Raw genomic sequence first — 24,226 nt, forward strand, 5'->3', positions numbered from 1 at the left:
AGAAGAGAACATCTTTTACAACACTTAAAATCTTTGCGTCGTATAGTTAATACCGTTTCAAGAGGTTGGTACATTTTGCAGTAATTTTGTATGAATAGTGGAAGCTTTTGCAGAGTTTGTCAAGTTGTATTGCGAAGAAAGTAGTAAGAACGTTCAGCAGGAACGTATCCTTCCAATTGTCGCTCCCCCCCCCCCCCCCCCCAGCTACATGTATGGGGATTTGGCCAGTAGTTTGTTTTCCATTGAGGTGACCGTTACGTTGCGAATCAAGAAGCAAACGAATGTCTGCGCGCCTTTGCCCTCTATGGTGATGAAATCGTTAAAAAGATAAATAAAATGGTTTCGACCAGTCAATGCAACGAATCAGCGAGTAAAAAAGGATATAGATGATTGATGCTATACATAGCTTTTTTTTAATATATATCGATCTTGTACATCGTCCTTCCCTACCATGGACTAGCCGTCCATGCAGTGAGATACAGGTGATGCCGTTTAACACACTGGGGTTCGACTTTCATTAGTACACGTCGTTGCCAGGGTGCAAGTACCTAAAGAAACATGCAGGACGAATATGTTCCACGGCCGTCGTCACCCGCCAGTGAAGGATACAAAGGCTACTAGGGAAGTTTTGCAATAGAGCTTTATTTACTTAATTTTTTTCGAAGTTATTTCCGCCGCATTGGGTACACCTCTCTATCCTCTGAAACCAATCCCTAAGCCAGTTCTCCCAAGTTTGTGTAGGGAACAACACACACACACGTCATTCCAAGCACTGAGGAGGTCCCTATCATTTGAAAACTTCTCTCTCTTCAGCGTCATTTTGACATGGGGAAACTGTAAAAAGTCACGAGGAGCAAGGTCTGGGTTGTAAGGAGGGTGCTCAAGGAGTTTGTCGAGTACCCCGTAAATATTCGGTGCATGCTTTGGCGCGGCGAAATTGACCGTCGTCGCGATGGAGAAACCAAGTGTCCATTCTTGACTTCGATCGCAGGTTCTTCAAAGATTGGATGACTGGGCAGTCACTGCTCAGTGTACCGCTTAGCTGTGACTGTCTTCTGTGTGTCCAAAACAATATGCTCCACAATCCCACTCGATTAAAAAGAAAGCTATCATTTTCTTCTTATCGGGGTTTTCTGACAGCTAGGCGCGTGTCATCTTCAAAGACGCACACATTCCTTTGAGCCTTAGTCTGCTTCTTATAATAGTATAGCCAAGTCTCGTCATCTGCCACGATGTTATTCACATACTGAGATTGTCCCTTACATAACTTCTTTAACATCTCCAAGCACCAAGACACACGTCGTGTCATCTGCTCTTTCGTCAGGCTATGCGGCAGCCACAGACAACAACTTGCAAACGATAATGTAAAACCGAATTAATTGCTGGTGCATTTAGCCCTAAGGCTATCTGCTTATAGGTCACTCAAGTGTTTTCGTCTAGCATTTTCCTCGCAGCATCAATGTCTCCCTCCGTAAGTGATGATAGTGGCCTTGCCGTCCTTTCAGCGTCCTCCAGAGTCGAATTTCCTGTTTGAAGTTCTCTGTACCACCTGACTATAGTTGTACGATGTGGACACACATCACAGAGTGCCGGCGTCATCCCTTCAAAGTACTGGTGTGTGTTTAAACTACGCTCGAAGTTGTACCGCAAAAGTGTCCGAATCAAACTTCGTGACTACGATGCCATAGCAAGCACTTCTAACTACATGTGCTAGTGAACGACTGCGCCCATAGACATGGCACAGCGGCTGCAATGCAAATATGAAGTATTCTCAGAACTAGAGATGGGTCTTTCACGAACTAACGGATCCAAAGGAACGGTTCATCAAGATGAACGGAACGAGCGAGGAACGAATTCTGAGGAACGGTCTTTCATAATTCACTTCGGTCGCGGCTTTCTACTTACAGTTCCGGGTAACTGTCGGTCTCGTTCCCGAATGGCACGTCGGCCGGTCTCGTTCCAGCCTTGGTGCCGTTTCCGTCTGTCTCGGTCTCGCCCGGCCGGACTCGTCCTTCTATGCGTGGCCACTCGTCGCAGTTCCACTGCCGACTTCTCATAGTTACTTCGGTATCGAGTTGTTCGTTTCTTTCGTTTCGCACGCCGATTCCAGATCCGTTTCAAGCCTTTTTTGAATTCTGAACTTCTGGTTCTTTTCGTATTCTGTTCAGCGTCCACGACCTGTAATTAAAATGTATTTTATAATTACATAAATTATATAAAAGTTACGTGGTGTGTAAAGGATACATATTTTCAGGTAACAAAACGGCGTGCCAGCGTACTTCACAGTTTGGATAAACAGCAGAAGAAATACTAGTAAAATTGCAAGATTTTTTGTTTTTACACATGCAAAGGAGGATGTCGGCACGGCACACACGAGTGGCCATATTTTTTTTTTAATCAAAGGTAAAAGAGCATGTTCATTGTTATGGATGGCAGACCGACCTACAACCGCATGAAGCCCCCGCTCCGTAATCGAGTGTATGGTGTCACATTCTGTGAAGAGAATATGATAACTCCTAGAATATTATTTTAGTGGTGTAGGGTGGCGCACGAAAAATCAGCTCCGTGTACTAGACCGCTCATTGTCGCATACCAATCGTCATCTATTGTTTCAAACTTGTTTGCATTAGTTCATTTCTTATTTCTTCACTGCCCAATTATTACATGTTTATCTATTCTGCTCGTAGCAATCAACAGATCGTTAACTGGCGAGCACTCTGCATTCGGGGCCGGTTTTTCGTGCGCCACTTTATATTATTTCACTGCGATCAGCCAGATAACGCTGCTGTTGGTTAAGAGTATTTTGCAGAATCACGAAAATTACAAATATGTGTGAGAATTTTTGTTATGAATAAAAACTCTGTACTCCAGGGGGGAGGCAAGTGCCCCCTCTTGGCGCCTTCCATCTTCCGTCATCTATGCTACTAAGTTTCAGTTTTTCATAAGAACCATATACCAAACACAATGAACGGTGAAAGAGTAAAAATGAAGAGTTCCCAAAAAAGAGCTATCACCAGTGAACTAGTTCCGAAGGATGAACGACTTTGCCCATCTCTACTCAGAACACAGCCTCCTGCGACTTACTGTTGCGTCGTATTGCAAAATCCTTTGTACAAGAGCCCTCTGTGCAGTCGTATTTATTCGCTTGTGTACCCACAACAGCACACAGATGACGTGGGCCTGTAGCAGCATGCCAGTGCACTTCCGCTTTTACCTATTAGATTCTGTTAGAATGGTTGATGGAACAATCCACGGAAACATTGTTTGTCATGTAATCTCAAGGTCAGTTGACTGGTTCTCTTACCTCGAGAGAGGGGAGAGTATTTTACGATTCACGTTCCATCCGTCTAAATTACTGCAGCATCTAAGAACATTAAAATATGCTCTGCCTTTAACAATTTTCCGTACAGATTACTATTACTACTACTACTACTACTACTACTACTAGTAGTAGTAGTAGTAGTACTATTGCCATTGTTCTACTTTTTGCGCCTTTTTCACTCCATATTGTTTATTGTTACGAAAATCCTCGTGTATAAGTGGGTCTGCCCAGAAAAATTGCGAGAACATCAGTGAGCTTGATGTCCGCAGCTATTGTCACGTGTAGCGCGACGAACGAACGAGTGAAGCCATCACGAACTGGATGTCGTGAACTGCAGCTGGCGTTTAAACCGGCTCGTGATCACGCGGACACGCGCGCTAGAAAGTAGTCTTAACCTTTATTTTATTCTATTCTAACTTTGCTGCCCATGTGTAAACAATACATCCGCATTGCGTAACTGGAGCTATGGGGAATAAGAGATGGAAAATCAAGTCAGTCCTCTGCGCCGAAAGACCCTTACCGTCCACATTGCAGTTATAATGAATAAGATTTGCACTTGTTGTTAATATTATTTATTCTTGGAATGACACCTTCAGTCTGCGATGATGTGTGTGCTGTAATGAACACTCCTGTCTGATGAAAACGATGCCGGGCTAGGACAGGACCCTTGCTAGCCATGAACGAACCAGCTCTCTCTCTCTCTCTCTCTCTCTCTCTCCACACACACACACACACACACACACACACACACACACCACAGTGAATCTCTTGGCGTGTAATAAACAGCTGAAAAGCTCAACTAGGTCCTACTGGAAGTGGCAAGGTAATCCTGCGATTTCGTTCGCCTAGGCAAGTTATAGGGGGAACTAGGTAACGTGAAATTCGAACCGCGTTGCAGCACTGCACTGCATTCGTGAAGTATGTTGTCAGCGCGCATGATTGCATCATCATGTGAACTGAATTGGGTGCTGTTACATCTAGTTTTGCCTGTAGTAATCAGAGCGTTTGTTTTACATGTATCTAGCGCTTATATCAGACACCTGAGCGAGGGGACGACTTGGCACTAAGATTTCGAAATAGTGATTTCGCTACAGTGCTGTGTTCTGTGTTACTTTTCTCGGTAATATGGACTTTCTCATCCCTTTCTCATCACTAGACAATGATTGAACTTTAAATCGTTGTTCGCTATTTGTAATATGTGAGAGCGGATGTAATTAATGTCGTTACTCGTCGCAGTGACGTTGCTACCGTCACACAGTGGGACATATGTATAAACAGTTCGGCGATTACTTTTGAAATAATGAGCAGTTTTCTTACTTTTACTATTTGCCTCGTTTTCATTTGACTGCGCCTTATACAACTTTTCTTACGCCGGCAGGAGTGGTGCGCAGTTCCTTGAAGACACCTTAGACCGGGACAGTCCGCGTTGATACACCAAGAAGTAGGGCAACATCATAACGGTGTAGTCTTGGACGTGTCCAGACATGATACCTCCTTTGTGCCATTCTGTCACGTCTCCACCATCGACCCATCTTACTGAGCTGGTGGCGTACTGCCGAGCCGTCTGACACATCACTTAAAATACAGTGGCCGCCTAACGCTAGCTGTACGTCATCTACATCGCTCCTGCTACAAGTGTATGTTACGGTGATCTCTTGCTCGTATATTTTTGAAGCAACCGTGTGAGAAGTGACTAGTGACGGATGCAAAAGGGGACCCGAGAATCTTGAAAAATGTGGCCGGCGGTTTGTAAGCTCTTTGACCCTCTTCTTCAAGAGTGCAGGATCGGACGTACAGAGGGGTCGGGTCGCACGTAGACAGTGTCGCCTGCGGTGTTGGTGTGGCGGATCCCTCACTCAAGGCCAGCCCGCGGCCAGTATTGATCCACCGCTTGCATCTGCAGGTTGTCGGAACACCTCTCTCTCTCTCTCTCTCTCTCTCTCTCTCTCACACACACACACACACACACACACACACACACAGAGTTTCATCATAACTGCGTACACGTAACCTTGCTACAACAGCCGTACTTTCAGACAGTGCACCTTTAGAACCAACCAAGCAACTACCTGCTGTACCTTGTTCGCCCGCTGGCTACCGGTAGTTAAACGCTAACATAACAAATACTCTTGGGATTAACATTGTTCCTTATAGCGTCTCAGCGTAATTTTTTCTATTCCGAAGACCGATTTGATGCAGCTCTCCATGCTAGTCTGTCCCATGCAAGCCCCCCTTCATATCTGCATTACTACTGCAACCTACATCCATTTTGTCCTTGTTACTGTATTCACCACTTTCGTTCTACAATTTTTCTTCTCCTCACTTGCCTCCATTAACCAAATTGACTATTCCTAGACGGTCCAGGATGCACCCTATCAACCTATTTCATCTTTTATTCAAGTTGTACCGCAGATTTAGTTGACCACAATTTGATTCAGTAACTCTTCATTAGATATACAATCATCCCATCTAAACCTCAATATTCTTCTGCAGCAACACATTTCAAAAGCTTCTATTTTCTTCTTTTTATAACCGTTTACTTCCCCACATAAGGCTACAGTCCAAACAAATACCCTTAGAATAGGTTTCGTAACTCGATGTAAACTCAGCTCTCATTTCCAGAAATGCTTTTCTTGCTATTGCCAGTCTGCATTTTACATCCTCTCCATGTCGACCGTCATCAGTTATTTTGCTGCCCAGATAAAAAAAAAACTTGCCCAAATAACCAAATTCATGCTACGCACAAATCAGTGAATGCTTCTTGTGTGTCTCGAGAACTGCCTTCCTTTAAATTATGTTTCGGCTCATGAACTTAAGACACTAATAGAACATAGAACGTACTTTACAAGTTCTGTTTAAAGTTGCTTACATATGTAAAGCCTTCGTCGCTTTACCATCTGATGCAAGTTACCTGGCCATATCTTACAATCCATATTCTGTGCTGTTAGTAATGGAAACTTTGATCTGCCGAGATATGTTTCTCATGAAGTCTTCCAAGCGATAGGGACAGGAAATATTTACTGAAGTGCAGTGGCTGGTACCGGCGGAGGTTCGAGTCCTCCCTCGGGCAAGGGTGTGTGTGTTTGTCCTTAGAATAATTTAGGTTAAGTAGTGTGTAAGCTTAGGGACTGATCACCGTAGCAGTTAAGTCCCATAAGATTTCACACACATTTGAACTTTTTTTCTTTCTTCTTTAAGTGCAGTGGGTTTGGAATTAGTTTTATTATAAATAACAAGATTGTTCCTGTCATGAAGCTATTCTGGTATTCGTCGATCCGAGAGTCCCAGTTTGATTTTGAGAAGGTAAAAACAGGAAAAATTTTCCAAGCATCCTATGTTTGAAAGCGAAGCATCGTGTCTTAGGCCGAAATCGAGAAAGCGCTTTCTTCGAACAACTAAAGCAATTAAGTCATCACCTTCCGCTCTCCGAATAGAACTTGCGAAACATGGCAACAGAAGATAGAGCCAAAACCTAAAGAAATAGCCCGTTACTGGTTTGCCACTACCCAACCAGATGTGGAAGACAGTGAACAGACTGCGAACTGGAATGGCACGGTGCACACACAACTTGAAGCAGTGGGTCTTTATTACTGGAGATGAAACTAGAGAATGTGAACTTCTGACCTGAACACTTCTTGGTCTGCCCGAAGTTGTCCGAAGCCAGCACGCTGAATGACCTGGTTTCAGCAAACGTTCCGGCAATCAAGACTTCAGTGTGACTTGTACGGTCTTGTGTACTTACAGTAGATGTTCAGAAGTTAAACAACTGTATTGTACTGCCCAGGATGTGATGATGTCTAATAATAATAACCACCATTTGAGGCGCCTACAGTTCTCAGAGATGAAAAACTAACTCGAACTTGTGAAGAAAGAGGTAGGAGTTGGCGGGAGCTGCCTCCGGAGAACTGTCTTAAGTGTACTTTCAAACACATAGAAGCGAACAGAAATGCCATAAATAATCTTTCTTAGTCTTTGCTGATCTTTTTTTTTTATATTACTATTCTTTAATGCAGAAAAATCCACCCCGACTCTTCATATCGTGGGAACACGTTAGAAAGAAAAGCAGTCATTAAATCGAAGGTTGCTGTGAACACTGCCAGCGATTTAATCGGCATGGCCCTATTGGACCCAGGGAGAATGATGGCGGGAGAGGAAGGATACCGACCAAGATTTCCAAGGTAATTATTGAAACGCTGTTCCGCAACTTGTAATCCTTGTGTCGTTCAATTCATTGCAAACCCCAGTGACTATGCAAACGATTGTGCTATTCACAACTATATCACAACTGCTGTCTTCTTTTCACTCAACATACGATGTTCAGTGTTACTAAGTAATTTGTTGTTAATTGTGCAGTAGTGGTTCATTTTTACGATTGGCTTCTTTCTTCGGTGTATCTATTGCCCACACTAGTTAATTCGCTTACTTTCACTGAACTACTTGCGCTAGCATTGTTAATTTTACAAGGCAACAAACGAAGTTTTAAATAATACGTCTAGTAATACTAGACGTGATATAACCAAGTCGCGTCTTGGTTTCAGTTCTGCGTCAAAATTTTTGTTTCACGTATTATCTTCCATCGTGTGCGAGGTTCATTCGGGAAGTTCGGTAATTTTAAGAACCGGTGGGGATCTTGCTCGGACAGCGTCGTCATCGAGAAACGTGATTGTTGTAACAAATAATGTGTATAGTCAGGCAGTAACTGCTCAGTCAGTATTGCAGCAGCTGCAGCAAAATAAAATATCGTGCTGTTAATAACCCCCTTTAATTTGAGATGTTGGCCTATTGGAGATACCAAACTGGGTAGAATGGAGCCGGCGGGGATCGGCACCTGCACTGAACACGGTTTGTTTACGGGTTAAAGATTTTCAACTTGGCCGTTGAAACAGTGAAATCGAAAAGCGCTGCTGCCACACGATTGTCACATTCTCTCTCATTCCAGTTATCCGTGTGTGCTTTTATTGAACTCTGTGACTGTTGTTATCTTAAAAGATTGTTGAAGGAGGTCACAACCGGACACAAACCCATCTCTTTAAAAAGGTGATATTACCGTGATTAGTTTTGGAGAATCGTGCGTGCAGTCATTCCTCCCACGCTCCATTTGTGAATGGTACATTGATGACATGTTGTGTTGTAAGAGTAGTTGCGTGTCGTTGTGAATGTATCTGCTGTTCCATACGCATTAGAATGGTGGTGAAATAATGACATAAACACTTCAGTTAAAATTTCATATGGCAGGTGTGGATCACAAAAGCAGCAAAGATGTAAGCATAGAAAGAATATGAACTATGGAGTGTAAAGATGCTAATGTGATCCTCCAACATACTTTATAGTAATTTTCTGTGTGTAGAGGTGGCTTCTTCAGATAGTCTCATGACTTTTTCCTGTTTCCAAATTTGAAAATTTATATCTGTGACAAGAAGTAGTTGTGATTTTTTTTTAAGAGAACGAAGGAAAAAAGTTGGAAAATTGCCCAAATTATACCTACTAAATGTGAAATAATGAGTTTTGTTCCACAATTTGTCTTGTGTACCGCGTCGCTATTGTTATGCACACATTCCTCTATAGACTGTGGCCGTGCTGTGTTCTCTATCTAAATAATGAAGTAAATATTGCTCGCTGATTATCGCCGTCGCGCCACTAACGGGTTTGGTGAAGAATGTGATATTTTCCTTTTTGTACATCGTTGGATACCACTGTTGTTACGTAAATAGGCGGCAATTAGAGTAGAGGTAGCAACAGCCTTGCCTCTTCTAATGAGTATTTATTCTTCCATAATATAGCAGATGTAACACTGCACACTTGGATCATCTGGTGGAATTAAAAAAGGCTATTTTGTGAACCACGAACTGATTGCTGTCCAAGTTACATTTATACAGGGGCTGAAGCTGGAACGCCAGACGTTTTTATAACAGGTAGTATTCAGGCTCAGGTAGTAGGAGTGGGGGAATTCGTGGTCACGTTTTGTAGAGGTCATGAAGCTGTGGACTGTGCAACATTGTTTCCTTAAGATAGTTTTGTTCGTAATAATGAGTCAGTCGTTGCAGTTCAGCGAGAGTTTCGCCGTTTCAGGCTTGCGAGACATGATAGTGTTCTCACGCGTAATACCGTTTTTCGTTCGGGTGAATCATTTCGTTTACGAGGAACAGTGATGAATGGAAACCCGCCAGTGGCTCCTCACTCAGCAAGCACTGCAAAAAAGGTTGAAGCCATACTTCATCAAAATGACATTACTTTGTTTGTCAGTGAAAGCTGTTCCGACTGTTTTTCGCGATCGCGTCATTTCCTGGTTTGGTGACATCAGTTGGCCGCCTCCTTCCCAAGACCTATGGTGTTACCCCAAGTCACATGAATATGAGTATAAACCAAGTACACTTGAAGAATTGAAGGAACCAATTCGTGTGGAAGTGCTTGAAATAGAGCTGTGCTGGAGAGTGTGGAAGACAACTTCCTAGAGCGGCTTGAGAAGTGCATCGCTGAAAACTGCCGTCACCTGGAAGATGTTTCCTAGCATTAATTTTGTAAAATGACTCCACGTTTGAATATTATTCTGTAAATAAAAAATTTTGAAGCACATGTAACGATATAGTGTTTTTTTTAACGTCCGTGCTTTATGCGTCACCTTGTATAATCAGACAAATTTCTTGTTAATGATATTGTTGCTGTTCTTTAAGTCTTGTGGAAGCAAGGAGTATGGGTGAAAAACAGTATCCTTCGCGGAGTATTCAGTTCGATAGAGATCACAAAGTAAGACATTCCCCTTGCTTCTGAAATCCGTCAGCAATAATTTTTTAATAATAATAATAATAATAATAATAGATAAAAAATAGATATTATATAATATACTTGAGCTAGATTATAAAATCGGTTTCTACATAAATCCATTGTAGGCCCAGTGCACGAAGTATTGTTTTGTGGTTACATATTTAAAATAAACCACCCAATTGGATGTAAGATATTGACAGAAACCAACTCCAAGAATACCCAAGTACAAGAATATTAAGAGGGATACAAAATTGGGTTATACTACCAGAAAAGTTAACAAGATCTTCAGAACAGCCATAGACACGTTTGTGACTTGACAAAAATTGATACCAAGTAGTTGGATGAACACTGTTAGACACACACACAATTTATGAAAAGCGTATGACTGAGCAACAAAAGCAGAAAAATTCGTAATGATTACAAGGTGTATTACTAACTAAAACAATAGTAATTCTGAGAATCTATAATAAAAACCTTTCCCAGAATATCATCATACACTTGGGGACCCACAGAAATTTATCCAAGACTGAGTAAGAGTATAATTTGCTATGCTTTATATAATTGGTGTGGTGACGAGAACATAAGAGCCCAAAGGACTGAATTCGACAAAGCATTTTAAACGATTAATGGCCAGTCTTCAAATGTTCATAGGTAGATTGATATCGAAATCGAAAGCAAGTATATCCTGAGCATCTGTATCTGATATCAGTAAAAATGTCGTTATGTTGATCCAACGATCTGAAATTACATCCAGTTACTATTAAATCCAGAGAATTCAACGAGTTATTCACAAGAAAAATATTTCTTCATTTATCAATATTTCAAGCCGTGTTGCTGAAAAATCTGAGATAAAAAACAAAAGAAATTAGAGAACTGCAACAAAAATAATTAGGAAAAAAGGGAAATTAATATGATCGCAGACTGTCGTTGCTGGAAATCTGGGAGAATACTAAAATATAAAGATTCTGCTTCTTGACCCCCTCCCAATCCCTCCCTTGTTGGTGCCTATGATCACACAGCAGTTTCTGAAACTAATAGTTCAGTACGCAGCCAAAACACACTTTCCCAGCCTCGGAGAGCTGGAGAAGCAAGTGCAAAGCAGTTAAGAGGGGTGCTAGAATCCAGTTACAAGAACGGCATTATAAAACAAACGTAACAAGTAACTTGTTAGTAGAATAAGAAAATTCGCAGAAACAACCGCGAAAGCATTTGTACTGCAGCTTAAGATGATGGACTAGAAACAAAAAAGTTTTCTACACAAAGAGAAAAGCCGCAATTCAATGGTGTACAAATACCACAGACGATCTCCACATAATAGAAATCAAACTCCAAGATGGGTCCGACAGAAATCATCAGCAAAAGATTAGTGAGAGGATAAATCGAGATGAACGACATTAAAAAAAAAAAAAAATGTCGTGGTGGTACTCCCATCCCCTCCTTCCACTAGGACAGAAGAGAACAAACAAAAAACGGAGGATTTTTTGGTATAGAGAAACGAGTTTCCTGCCGAATGCTGCAGTGTTTAAATGTGGTTAGTTGGCGTCAGCGAATAATATGCAACAGGCTCCTCCATTTTCCGGTTTAATGCGGCTAACGAATAAATCAAAATACACATTCTTTCGGGGAAAAAAACAGTAACTGCTATTTACTTTATTTCGAGAACATACTACGTGTCACACTCGAAAGCCCACAGCATTATTTAATGCGTTACTCGCTGGGAAGGGTAGATTGACGTTTTATTCCTGTACTTCTGAGACTCGGTTGTTTGGAGTGGTCGTTTTCGTATACACGTCTGCGTCAAAATTACATGCTATGTGAGAGCTGTGTGCTGTGCAGTTAGACGTTTGAAATGTGAAAGTGAGGCTATGAGGGTGTATACGTACTTTTCACGAATAAATATGGTACAAAATGTAGGAACAAGAAAGTATAATAGTGTATTAATGACCAAAGGAGAATTCGTGGTGGCCATTCTTGTCAAGGATCGCGTGGTAAATTCCTTACACTCCTAAGAACCGAAAGAGTACAAATCGTTTCATCCAAATATTTGAAAACATATACACATATTGTTCGAGACAATCTTTAGTGTCACATTAAACAGTACCTAGAACGTAAATAGAACCTTTTTTCTATATCCTTCTACATCTTTTCTTGTCAAGAGCCAAAAAACAACAAAAATCACTTTTCTTGACAAACGATTCTGTTTCACTGTTGAAATAATTTACATTAAAACTGTGGTGTCACCGCCAGACACCGCACTTGCTAGGTGGTAGCTTTTAAATCGGCCGCGGTCCGCTAGTATACGACGGACCCGCGTGTCGCCACTGTCAGTGATGCAGACCGAGCGCCACCACACGGCAGGTCTAGTGAGACGTACTAGCACTCGCCCCAGTTGTACAGCCGACGTTGCTAGCCATGGTTCACTGAGAATTACGCTCTCATTTGCCGAGACGATAGTTAGCATAGCCTTCAGCTACTTTTGCTACGACCTAGCAAGGCGCCATTACCAATTGATATTGTGATTATAAAGCCTGTGCAGTAACGAGAGATGTTCTACAAATGTGGATTAAAGTTAAGTATTCCAGAAGCTACGTACTTTTCTTTATAGCATTCATTACGTATCCTGTTTCAGACCACGCCAGCCTGCGTGAGCTTAGCGTGCATTTCGGTCTCCTCAAACAAAACAGTGTTGGCACTTCTGCCGACACTTCAAAAACACGTGTTCCTGCTTATGCACAATGTAGACTTTTTCTCTGTAATAGGTAAATTCATTTATGCTTTCGTATATTTTGTCTGTCTTGTAAGAGAACACTAGTAGGAAAGATAATGAGGACCTTGGTTAACTTTTGAGTGTGTCACGAAAGCACAGCAAGTGTGTGGGACTGTTCCCATTGCTACGAGGTCCGTGGCTCACCGACCCTGGAGACGAAAGTTGAGTTTGGATTTAATTTACCAACAAGTCAAGACTGTTCACATTGTGCCGTTCGGTTCTCGTTGTTGGCTGTTAAGGACATTCCCGCGAGCAACAACGTGTATGTTGAGCTGGCGAAGGTTTAGCCACCGTCCCGTGGAGTCTAACTGTATTTGGTTATTTGCTTGCAATTGAAGTGCACCAGCGGAATTCTCTGCCTTGTAGCCTTTAACGTTCCGGTTACCTGCCCTGGCCGTTGACGTAAATTTAGGCAGTGCCCTTTCGTCACCGTGTTGTCGCTGTCCAGCACGGTGTGTAGTTCGACAGCTTAATGTATGCTTGGTTGTGGGCGTCCACGCCTTCTACGTTTGCATTGAACTCCCGGTTGTGTGGTGGTCGAGTGGGGCGCAAGTCACCTTGCCGGTGGGTCCGTTGACTGTCTGTTGGTTGGGTTGTCGTCAGATCGAGAATGATTTGGCCGACTACCTGTCCCACCTAAGTGGACGTTGGTATTTCAAGTGCTGAGCGCCGTTAACTGCACTACCTTTTCTTATTTTCTGTTGTGTGAATTTGTACGGCACATAGCCGATGGCCTTGAATTAAATTGTTTTTAGTGGTGTAGTCATGGGCCTTCAGCCGCTTTAATATTGAAGTTCCTTGCTTTTCAAGTGTTAGGGATTGTTTGGGCCTTCAGCCTAATTTAAGATGAGGCTTCGTTGTTTAAATTTATTTTACCTTGCGTTTCGAGTCATGGGGCCTTCAGCTGTTTTTAAATTAAGGATCTTTGTCTTTCGAGCATCAAACTGTTTGGGGCCTTCAGCCTAATTGAAGGCCTTCTGCCTTGTTTTTTTTTTTTTATTATTATTTAATTTTACCATGAGTCTTAAGTCGTCGGCCTACAGCTGTCTTTAAATTAAGGTTGTTGATTTTCAAGTGTTAGATTTTTGGGCCTTCAGCCAAATTACAGAACTTACTTAATGTGAAGCCTTCTGCCTTCTAAATATTCCTTTTGGCGTCAGAATTTTGAGTTAATGGATTTTAGCCGTTTTTTAAAAAATTGAAGTGGTTTGTGCCCTTAAGGCATAAGATAGTCTGGCGTATTCAGCCGATAACTATGTTCAAAAATTTGTACTGTAATGTTTAGTCAATAAATAAAGTTGTGTGTTCGAGTGTAAACTGGCAGCCGCTCATTTGGCCCCTTTCCACTATTCCAACTACCTGTCCTGTCCTGCGGATTTAGCAGGGCGCTTCAAACACAATAAAGATTGAGACTCGAATACACAAAATCTATTTTTGTTACAGGAATGAGAATGAATAGGTTAAAAAAATGTTCATATGTGTGTGGAATGTTATGGGACGTAAGTGCTAAGGTCATCAGTCCCTAAGCTTACACACTATTTAACCTAAATTATCCTAAGGACACACACACACACACACACACACACACACACACACACACACACTCGCTTCGTGGGTGGGTGCTGATTTGCACTCATTCTGAGTAGTCGACTTTGACCAGAAAGTCGCTGGTGTAAAACGGGCTTAACAGACGTACAACGGCAGTCACCGCGTTTACCTTTAGATTAGATGGGAAACGACGGAAAAGTGTTCCTCCGACAATTTAATTAAGCCATCATTTTCTGACTGTTCAACGTAGATCACATGTACAGTAGTTTATTCTGAATGAAAATATTTCTTAGTTAGGCCTCTTTTATTTTTCAAAAATCGCCGAACTAAGAACGGATAATCTGGAGGTTGGTAGACGTTGCACGTCACGGCTTGGCCCTCAAAAAGTTTTCTTACGTCTTTGTTAGCCATAGTCAGATAAATGTCCGCAGTGTTGAGTCGAATAACCTTTGGTCAACGTAGACAGACAGATGAGAGCAATGAGCGTCTGTGGTAGGATGTCTCCTATCGCGTGGGAGGAGATGGTACGTAGAGCAGGACTCGTTGTCGGTGCACGGCAAGAGTGTTCTAGAATGCGGCGAGCTGCCGACATTGTTCCGGAGAAAGCGCGGGGAGGGGGCAGGGCGGCGGGAAAGCGGCGGCCGCCGGAGGCCGGGCGGGCGGCAGTCGCCGAGCGCGAGCCACGGAGACCGCGCGTCGTGACCGTCTGCTCCGCTCATGGCCGACGCGGGACCGTACGCGGCCGATGTGCTGGGCCGGCAGGCGTGGAATGTGGAGGCCGGGCCGCAGTCGGCCGAGGCGCTCGAGGCGGTGGCGCATGCGTACAGGCCGCGGCCGCGCAAGAGCAACTTCACGGCGCGCGAGGTGAGCGCGCTGCTGGCGGCGGTGCGCGAGCAGCGCGCGGCGCTGCTGCAGGGGGTGGCGGGCGGCCGCGAGTGGGCCGAGGGCTGGCGCCACGTGGCCGCCGCCGTCTCCGCCGCCGACGGGCTGCCGCGCTCCGAGACCGACGTGCGCAAGAAGTGGACCTACCTCAAGTGGGAGGCGCGCAACACCAGCAAGCCCGACCGCGACCCCGTCTCCAGGGCCGTGCTACACATCGTCACCGGCGCCGATGCCGACGGTGAGTCGAGCGTCTCACACGGCAAGGATCTCTGCGCGCGCATTTTTTATCTATTCTTATTCGACAGGTGCGCTAGACGATTTTTCCCGTCGGAACTTGCAACAGCCGACTTCCGCCAGAAGCACTTTTAACTTATCAAGATTCTTTGATACCGTCGAGAGAAACAGAATTCAGTGTTGTCGCAGGCTGTCACACTTTCTTCGTGCCACCCAGTTCAAATTTTGACCACGGACACTAGCTGTTTTCCAGTGCAAGCCATCACAAATGTTTCCTTGGCACTGTGTCGTACTCGAACTTCCATTTTCAGTATGCTACAAATGATTCCGAAGCTTTGCTTTACGATAACCGAACTTGATATCTTGAAGCTGTATCCCCACTAAAATGGTCTGAGAGGGAGAGCGAGCCTGGTACTACAATCGGGCACCCTTAACCCGAACAAAAATCTTCTTTCAGGAAGGATTGCGCCTTTGATTTACGCATTAAATGATGCTATTTATTCAAGTTTCGCAACAACACTTTGAGGCATTTAGTGATTGAAGTGAAGGATAAGGATAGTAGTAATTGGCAGTAGCGGTTTTATGCGAACGAACTGCACGAGAGATTGGAAGAAGGGAGAGTAGGGCACCAACCGGGGAATCGATTTTTGTGTGGCTGAGGTAGGACTGCGACGACTTCACGTCTGAGCTTCAGCTGAAGATTAAGAATGGTGGGATAGGGGAAGCAACGATGTGAAGGGAAAAAGGAAATAATCTGTTATATGTTAGGTACATAGATGAGAGGACGTTTTTCATAGATTAATAATAACGGCTGTTTTTAGAGGTATAGTACCGGAAGGAGGTGGTAGTGTAGTCGTGGCAGTGTGAAAACTATCGCTAGCAAATCGACAGGATATTTATGTAAGGAGAGGGCGAGGTATTTGTGCTTTAAAGATTATATTGTTATTTGCTTTCCACCATGGCTGTTACATATCGTGTGCATTCGTTACTAACGAATATGCCATCACTCTCTTAGCGTTTCGCTACTCGCATGTTTTCTTCCCCGTACGCAGTTCGGAACAAGACGGTAGTTTCCATATTCCTCAATGCATTATCCTCATCACTCGGAGCAACTGTAACGTTTCGTTACCCTCCCGTCTTCTTCCCCACATGTTTCATTGCGAATCGGCACGTCTCGCGTTTCTCCAGTTTCTTATAGTCTCAGCGGCGCTAGTTGTACCGGTCAGTCGCCATGTTCCTTTGCTGCCTGCTGTTCGTGTCGGTCTCGGCTAGAGTCGGCAGTATTCGGAATCCTCGAGTTCCTTACTCCTCGATACCGTTCGTGCTTGCAGTAGACGACGCGAGCGATGTAGTGCGGGAACTTAGTTGTCACATAGTTTGACTTCGCGACTTTTTTTTATGAAGTGTTAATTTCGATTATAGTGTTATACTGTGATCTGAGGTGAGTAGAAAGATTAGTTCTGTTTTATAATCACTCGTTCTACTGTTTTACTTAACATTAACGTTAATTTAGTAAATTTTGTTATTGTGTAGTGCAATCATCATGGAACGGAAAAGAAGCAGGCTATGGGCTTTTTACAAAGAGGAGCCAGGATGTAAAGCAAGGTGTAATATATGTCGACAGTCATATTCGTACACTGGAGGGTCCACAACAAATTTGAAAAGACATTTGATTACGAAACATCGATCTACCTATGATACCTCCTTTTCATCAGTGCATCTAAGAAAGGTTTCTACACTTCCATCGTCTTCGAGTCAACAGTGTGAAAGTTATCTGGAAACTGATACTAGTACGTGTGTTTCTGCAATCTGAAAGCCATTCTGGAAAAAAATCAGGCTAATACTAAAACTAATTGTAAAAGTTATGTAGCATTTTTGTGCTGTAGAAGATTCAAGGTTTATTGAAATATTAAGTTCGCCAATTACACAATTCCATTGCGACATAAGTTGGATGTTGGTCTACTTTGTTGTCCAAGCAAATGTTAAATTGAATAGAAATAGTTTTCGGGCATAACAGCAGATGACTGGACTTTCTGTACTCTTAACGCGTATCACATTTACTCAACCTAAAAAGTGGTTATTAACATAAATGCTATTGTAAACTGCCACATACTAAAATTAAAAGTTGCATCCAGCTAGTTGCAAGATTTTAACGCTTGCTGAATTTTGTAGTTCGCCAAGGAATGGGAGTGCGGAGATACTGCCACAGGAAATGCACTTGCCGACCGGCCCACTGGAGAAACTAGAGCGACTGCTAAGTCACGAAGAGGGCTGTGTTGAGTCAGAGTTTAAAAACCTGTGGAGCGGTGAGTCGCCATTAGAATGCGAATCACGAAGTCGCTAGATGCAAGAGGAGCGAAGAAGTCTGATATAAGACTCGATGGTATAGACTTCAGCTATAACGGAGATACATACTTAAACTGCGTACGCACGAGACCAACGAAGGACACCCAAGATATGTTGCCAGAGATTTGCTTAGTGTGTAAGGGCGGCAAATCCGAGCCAACGAAGCGGTCGGTCGGGATTGCGGTTCGGTCTGCTGGCGGTAGCGCTAAAACGTTGGCGGTTTGTTGTTGTAGGGACGCGTGTGTGTGGGCTCCGGTCAAATGTTCGATGATTCAGTATCAATTTGTTGTCTCTAGGACGGATGTGTGTTTTTCAGGACAGCCGTACGTCGCACTTGGGAGCTTCATAAGTTATTCTGTAACTTACGGTGTAAAGTGCAGTAGTTGGCTGTTACATAGCGATACCAGTCAATAAAACGTATCGAGTGCGACATGTGGCTGTCCGGAAAAAATGTAAACAGTCTCCGTTTCCTGCAGGCAGTGCTTGCTCTCGCTAAGGGTGTTTATCTATTGTGTTGAAAAATACCGCCGTATAAAGTGAAATACGGTGCGAGGACTGAAGCTGATAATTTTATCGTGAAATGGAATTTCAATAGGCATCTACGAACTGCAATTATAAAAACAAACTAAAGGACTAAGCGCTTGCCGGGAAATAACCCAGGTACTAGAAAGCGATATGCACGGTATGAAAAAGAAAATGGTGCCTTTGTTGACGTCTATCCGCCGTGAACGACCAAAAGAAACTAGCACTATCAACTTTCTGCTGGAGGTACAGCTCTCCTAAAAGAGATGTTAACTTAAGAATTTTTAGAGGCTGCACGTTCAATAACAATTCGAAATCAGTAGCTTTCATTAGGAAAAAAATTTTGAACTAGCCCATATTCCAGTTCAACTGTGAGGTAGATAGTAATTTTGCACCACCACATTGCTCCCTACATTCTAAAAGAGGGCGTCCGCCATCGTCGTTCCTTCTTTTTCTCATGATCAGCTTCTTGCAGTAAAATAAATGCTGCAAATGCAACGACTGCCAAGTCCTCTGCTTTGTAACAAACTGGGAGCAACGTCGGCATGTTATCAGAGCGGCGGAATCCTGTCAGTCATTCGTTGGCTTAGTATGTACGCACCTTTAGAGATGCGACAAGAGGTTTCGTGAATCATGAGGTGCTTTACAAGCATCTAATGAATGTCAAACACTCTAGATTGGTTTGTGGAGTGTAACTGTAGATGTAGAGAGCATTGCTTAACTAATGACGAATTTACGAGCACATTGTCCGAAAAGCTTCACGTATTTGCGGAATTGAAGTACCACCTCAGTTATAACTATCTCCTTTAAATGTATAGTGCGTTTATGTTCTGGACATTTCTTACAGTAACAGTTACCAACTTCAGGTAAATGAATATATACTATGTTTAAAAACTACTTGTAGAAGATCATTCTTAGCTTAAAAACTATCATATGAAGTGAATAAAGATAATTGCTTGATATATTAACTCAGTGATGAAAATCATGTATAGGCACATGTTGCTTATTACTTGCTTGATGAAGTGTCAGGTAGAAGTAGTAACATCACGTCATGTTAACCGATTTTGCCAGTCATAGAAATGAATTAGTCACTGGCGTACCGTTTCCAAGTTAATGCTATTGAAAATTCATTTTGGGACTGTGCATACAATCCGAATCTGAATAATTTTTTCATGTTTCTATCTTTTGAGCACAGCATTGTTGCGCTCCACCTCTTCCTCTTAGATTATTTGGCTTGATATTGGTAAGGTCGTTAAAAATGTATTTAAATCTAGTGGGCGAGGAATTGGGTAGCTTTCTCTTCTGATCGTGATACACCCGAAGTACAAATTTTGCACTAAGAGCACCACGGCGCCCCTCTGAGCTTGACGCACCAAGCAGCTTCTTGTGTCGTTAGGGCCTTAACCGGCCCCCTGTATGTGTTGCATAAAACATGTTCTTATTTGGCCCTTCTGCACTGTGATCGAACACGTTAACGTTGCCGTACCTTATGACCTGGGTTTCATATTTAAGGATAAGTATCTATCACCTCTGAAAGGGCGCGACAGTATTTAATCTACCCATTAAGGTGGAGTTTGTCTTTTAATTATTTCGTCGTACGATGATTACTTAAGAATTGTCTCATCTTTATTAACGTTAATGGCTGCCATACTATCACAGGATGTTTTTTGGAGTTACTAGAATTTGCTAGCTACGGAAACTGGTCTGAATAAAGGTAATTCTAGGACGAAAAGACTTGAGGGAACGAACATCCAAGTAATTTAATTTCCTCTATGCTCAGACTTTAACAAAAATGTAGACACGAATAAACGATTTATACGTGACGCAGGTTGAAAAAGAGAACAAAATATAGGTAATATTAAATAGAGAAAAACCTTCATTAACTAATCGAATGAGAAAGAGGTATATTTTTGGTTATCAGGCAGATTGTGTTGCCGTCAAACGACAATACAGAACAGTATGCTGGGAGATAAAACTTTTTGCATGTCTGCAATTACCGTTTCACGAGATATACAGGCTTTTGATAGGGTAAGCAAGAACCATCTGCGGGAAAAACAAAAGCTATTCATTTCTTTTTACTGGGTAGTATAATAAACTGTTGGCATTTCATTTGAGAGAACTTTTCGTAAAAGATACTGCCTAAAAGAATATCGACAGAGGATGTAACATACAAATGATTTCATGAGTGTAGAAAAATTAACTCCATTGTATGTCGATGTATCGTCAGATTTATTTAAATCTGCATCAAAATAGTTGAGATATTATGTCACTTGACTGATCACAGGTGTTGCTTCCATTGCTATGGATTGGGAGACAGCCCTACAAGAGTACTGCTACGTGTTAGGTATAAAATATGTGCCGTGGTACATGGCATCGACTATTTTTGCCGGAGGTCGGCGTATCGCCGAAATCACAATGGCAGAATAAAAACTTACGCTGCAATTAGTGGATAATGACGTCATCTTGTACAATAATTGTAATCTTTTAGTTCAGTCCATGACTTGGGACATTTTTTTTTTTGTTCAACCGAAGCAGTAAAATAGAACATAAATTTAAATTTCAGCACCGTTTTTGAATGTCTCGTAATGAATATGCCTTAAATAACTGTTTGTGCGAAGTGCTGGCGATTTTTTGCAAACGCCTGTTCAAATTGTTGAAATGGCTCTGAACACTATTGGACTTAACTGCTGAAGTCATCAGTCCCCTAGAACTTAGTACTACTTAAACCTAACTAACCTAAGGACATCACACACATCCATGCCCGAGGCAGGATTCGAACCTGCGACCGTAGCAGTCGCGCGGTTCCAGACTGTAGCGCCTAGAACCGCTCGGCCACATCGGCCGGCGTAAACGTCTGTGAGATCGTTAAAATAACCTCATAAGGTTATGCCAATAATTAATGAATGAACAAATACAGATAGAGAGATAAAAAAATGTTTAGGATAAAAGGTGCAGTGTGGCTGACGCATTTTGACGCGGAAAATCAGACATGCTTATCACTGTGCGACCAGTGACACAGTGTGGCTCAATGTTGTGGTTGTGTGGAAAAGATTTACATATAAATAATGTACAAAACATTTACGGATAACGGGAGGTGCTTGAGAACATGAAAGCTCAATTCTGTGTTGCTGTTTCACAGTAGACTTTTACCGCAAGGGAACTCAATTATCATTTTAATTGCATTTTTAACAAAGTAGGAACTGAATTAACTACTTGTGTATGCCCTTCATTTTGTTGTTACGTAGTAGAATACAATAGAGTAAATTGTACAACACACAAGTAGTTTATTCAATTCGTACTATTGCTAAGTACCTAATAAAAGTACTAATTGCTTCCCCATCAAAACTATCATAAACACGGAAAATGTACATAACATGCCCTCGCCAATGCTTTATTTTAAACTGCTTTAAATCTTCGATGTAAATTCGTACATTTTTTTGAGCCCGCTGCGCAGTTTGCGGATGGCCCGCGTTCCGCACGCGGTTGGTAGGCTGTGCGGATGGTTCCCACGAGGCAGCCCTCCCGCGCCGCGGACTGTCCGCGTCAGTCAAATACGTAGGAACAAGTTGGCACGTGCACAGTCATGCGGATACCGTTCGCTGCAGAAGCATTCCACTGGCGTGGCAATAAGAATATAATTTTAGAAGTTTCCACAATGCCTAGTGACATCGATACCGACGGGTTAATTAGTGAAGTTGAAAGACCACCTTACATATGAAATACGTCGCACGGGGACTGCAAGATCCGTGAAATTTCTTTGAAAGCATGGCAAGAAGCTAGTGCAAGTATAATACTCGGCTTTGAACGAGGCAGATTAGAAGAAACGTAAGTAGACGCATATTTTCCTTGTGTTTTTGTTTTTCTATACGAAATACAAAGTATTGTAGTCAAAGAATTAAATTCACAAGTTGATTTTTTGCGCAGCACTATGGATAATTATGTAGAAAAATTGTACACAACAGCAAATATTCGACAGGTGGCCTGTATTCAGTTATCTTTTTGATTCCTGTCAAGGCACAGCTCCTGTACCAACAAAATACTCTGCACAATTATCTCGAACAGTATTACTCGATCTACTGGCAGTAGTAGTTTCTGCCAGATCTTCGAAATCGCATAAGGTACAGGGTGTCTTCAAAGTTGTATCTGTCCCTTACTCGAGCAAAATTACGCAAAATGCAACATACTGCGAGGTCAAAATTGACATTCAGGGATAGGTGGAAAACCCTACTCTTGCGACTTAGCTTTCGAAAATGCATTCAGTAAACATCCGGGCTCGGGTAAATCTGTAATTAAAAACCTTCTTGTGACTCATGTTTTTTCGCACATAGGCCTTGGTGGGGTGACGCGAATTTACTTTGTTCCATTATCCCGCAAAACAAGTTTTTAAATAGATTTGCATCAGTTCCTTCCACGTTCTCAGACATCAATTAACATGAAGCAGTAGTCACAGATGGCCGTAAGAGCAATGGCTAGGTTATACTACAATTATGTTTTCCGATGCAATGAGAAAAACTGCGAAATTTAGAAAATCATTTCTAATTTCGTCTTATTTGTCTGTTGAGGGCTTTTACATGCCTCCTAGTCCAAATAAGCAAGCACATACTTGCCTCGTGAAACTGTCAAGTTGTTGATGTATCCATTTAATAAGAGTAATGAAGATCCGTAAATGTTTCCGCATCCTTTATACATGTGAAGTATAAAACATATAGTTGATACGATCACAGAGCAATGTAGAGTTAATTTTAGATGTAATCCTGTCTCAAATCTCAGATGTAATCCTTAAAATGAGAGATGTATGTGTCCTCAGTAATAAAAGATTTATAGGCTTTGTACTTGTTATTTTAACATGGTCCAGACGAGGTGGAAAAACTGCATGGATGCTTATTTTAAAAGCCTTAGTAAAATAAATCATAGTCCAGGTCAGTAGCAACTGAGATCAAAATACATCTACTATGATCAACTACACTTTCTTGACCGTCTCTCTGAAGCACCAACAGATTAACTTTGACTCACAATTGGCCGTGAAAGATAATGATTACTAACAACGATGTACTCGCGGAAAAAAGTTGAGACGAAACCTATGAAGAACAAGTCAATGATGTCCGATCGAATGTAAACACCGAAAAAACAGGCCCTCAAGAGAGAGAATTCTACCAAGAACACAACATTTGAAGATAATTTGCTCGCATTATTAAAAGATTGTAAGGAAAAGGAAGAAAACGACCGAGCATTCTTTGCGTCGTTGTTGCCTTCTTTGAAGTCTTCAGATGTAAATCCGGAGTTATTATTTCGTAGTAAAGTACTTCAACTGCAACTAAACAAAGTTAATCACGCAAGCTTAAAACGTACACCCCCCCTTTCCCCAGCAGCATTCAGCTCTTCCCACTACCCACTGATCTCCTTCACATGTGCTCCACCATATACCAACAGCATCAAAATCAATCTACGCCGTATCACGAGGGTCCGACCGCACAGATGCAAGTTGCGGCTCCCCATCCAGCTCAATCAACGTCGACATCAATTGTAATAAAAGTATGTTGTTGTTGTTGTTGTTGATGTGGTCTTCAGTCCTGAGACTGGTTTGATGCAGCTCTCCATGCTACTCTGTCCTGTCCAAGCTGCTTCATCTCCCAGTACCTACTGTAACCTACATCCTTCTGGATATGTTTAGTGTATTTATCTCTTGGTCTCCCTCTACGATTTTTACCGTCCACGCTGCTCTCCAGTACAAAGTTGGTGATCCATTGATGCCTCAGAACATGTCCTACCAACCGGTCCCTTCTTCTAGTCAGGTTGTGCCACAAGCTCCTCTTCTCCCCAATTCTATTCAATACCTCCTCATT

General features: G+C 42.4%; 1 protein-coding gene across 17 annotated transcripts in view; it reads left to right on the forward strand.

Moving 5' to 3' along the window:
• Positions 1-24,226, forward strand: part of LOC126100822 (protein bric-a-brac 1-like) — a 485,405-nt gene that overhangs the window by 377,657 nt on the left and 83,522 nt on the right. The window contains exons 1-2 of one of the 17 annotated variants that reach the window (XM_049911464.1): positions 16,818-16,956; positions 17,049-17,305. The exons of 14 other annotated variants lie outside the window; for them this stretch is intronic. In XM_049911464.1, the coding sequence (XP_049767421.1) occupies positions 17,059-17,305 (247 nt within the window). In that variant the 5' untranslated portion in view covers positions 16,818-16,956; positions 17,049-17,058. Of the gene's footprint in view, positions 1-15,092; positions 15,520-16,817; positions 16,957-17,039; positions 17,306-24,226 lie in introns of those variants that run through there. 2 more of the 17 variants (XM_049911459.1, XM_049911465.1) reach the window with 2 other exon arrangements.

The sequence above is a fragment of the Schistocerca cancellata genome, chromosome 9 (assembly GCF_023864275.1).
Source record: "Schistocerca cancellata isolate TAMUIC-IGC-003103 chromosome 9, iqSchCanc2.1, whole genome shotgun sequence".
Taxonomy (NCBI): domain Eukaryota; kingdom Metazoa; phylum Arthropoda; class Insecta; order Orthoptera; family Acrididae; genus Schistocerca; species Schistocerca cancellata.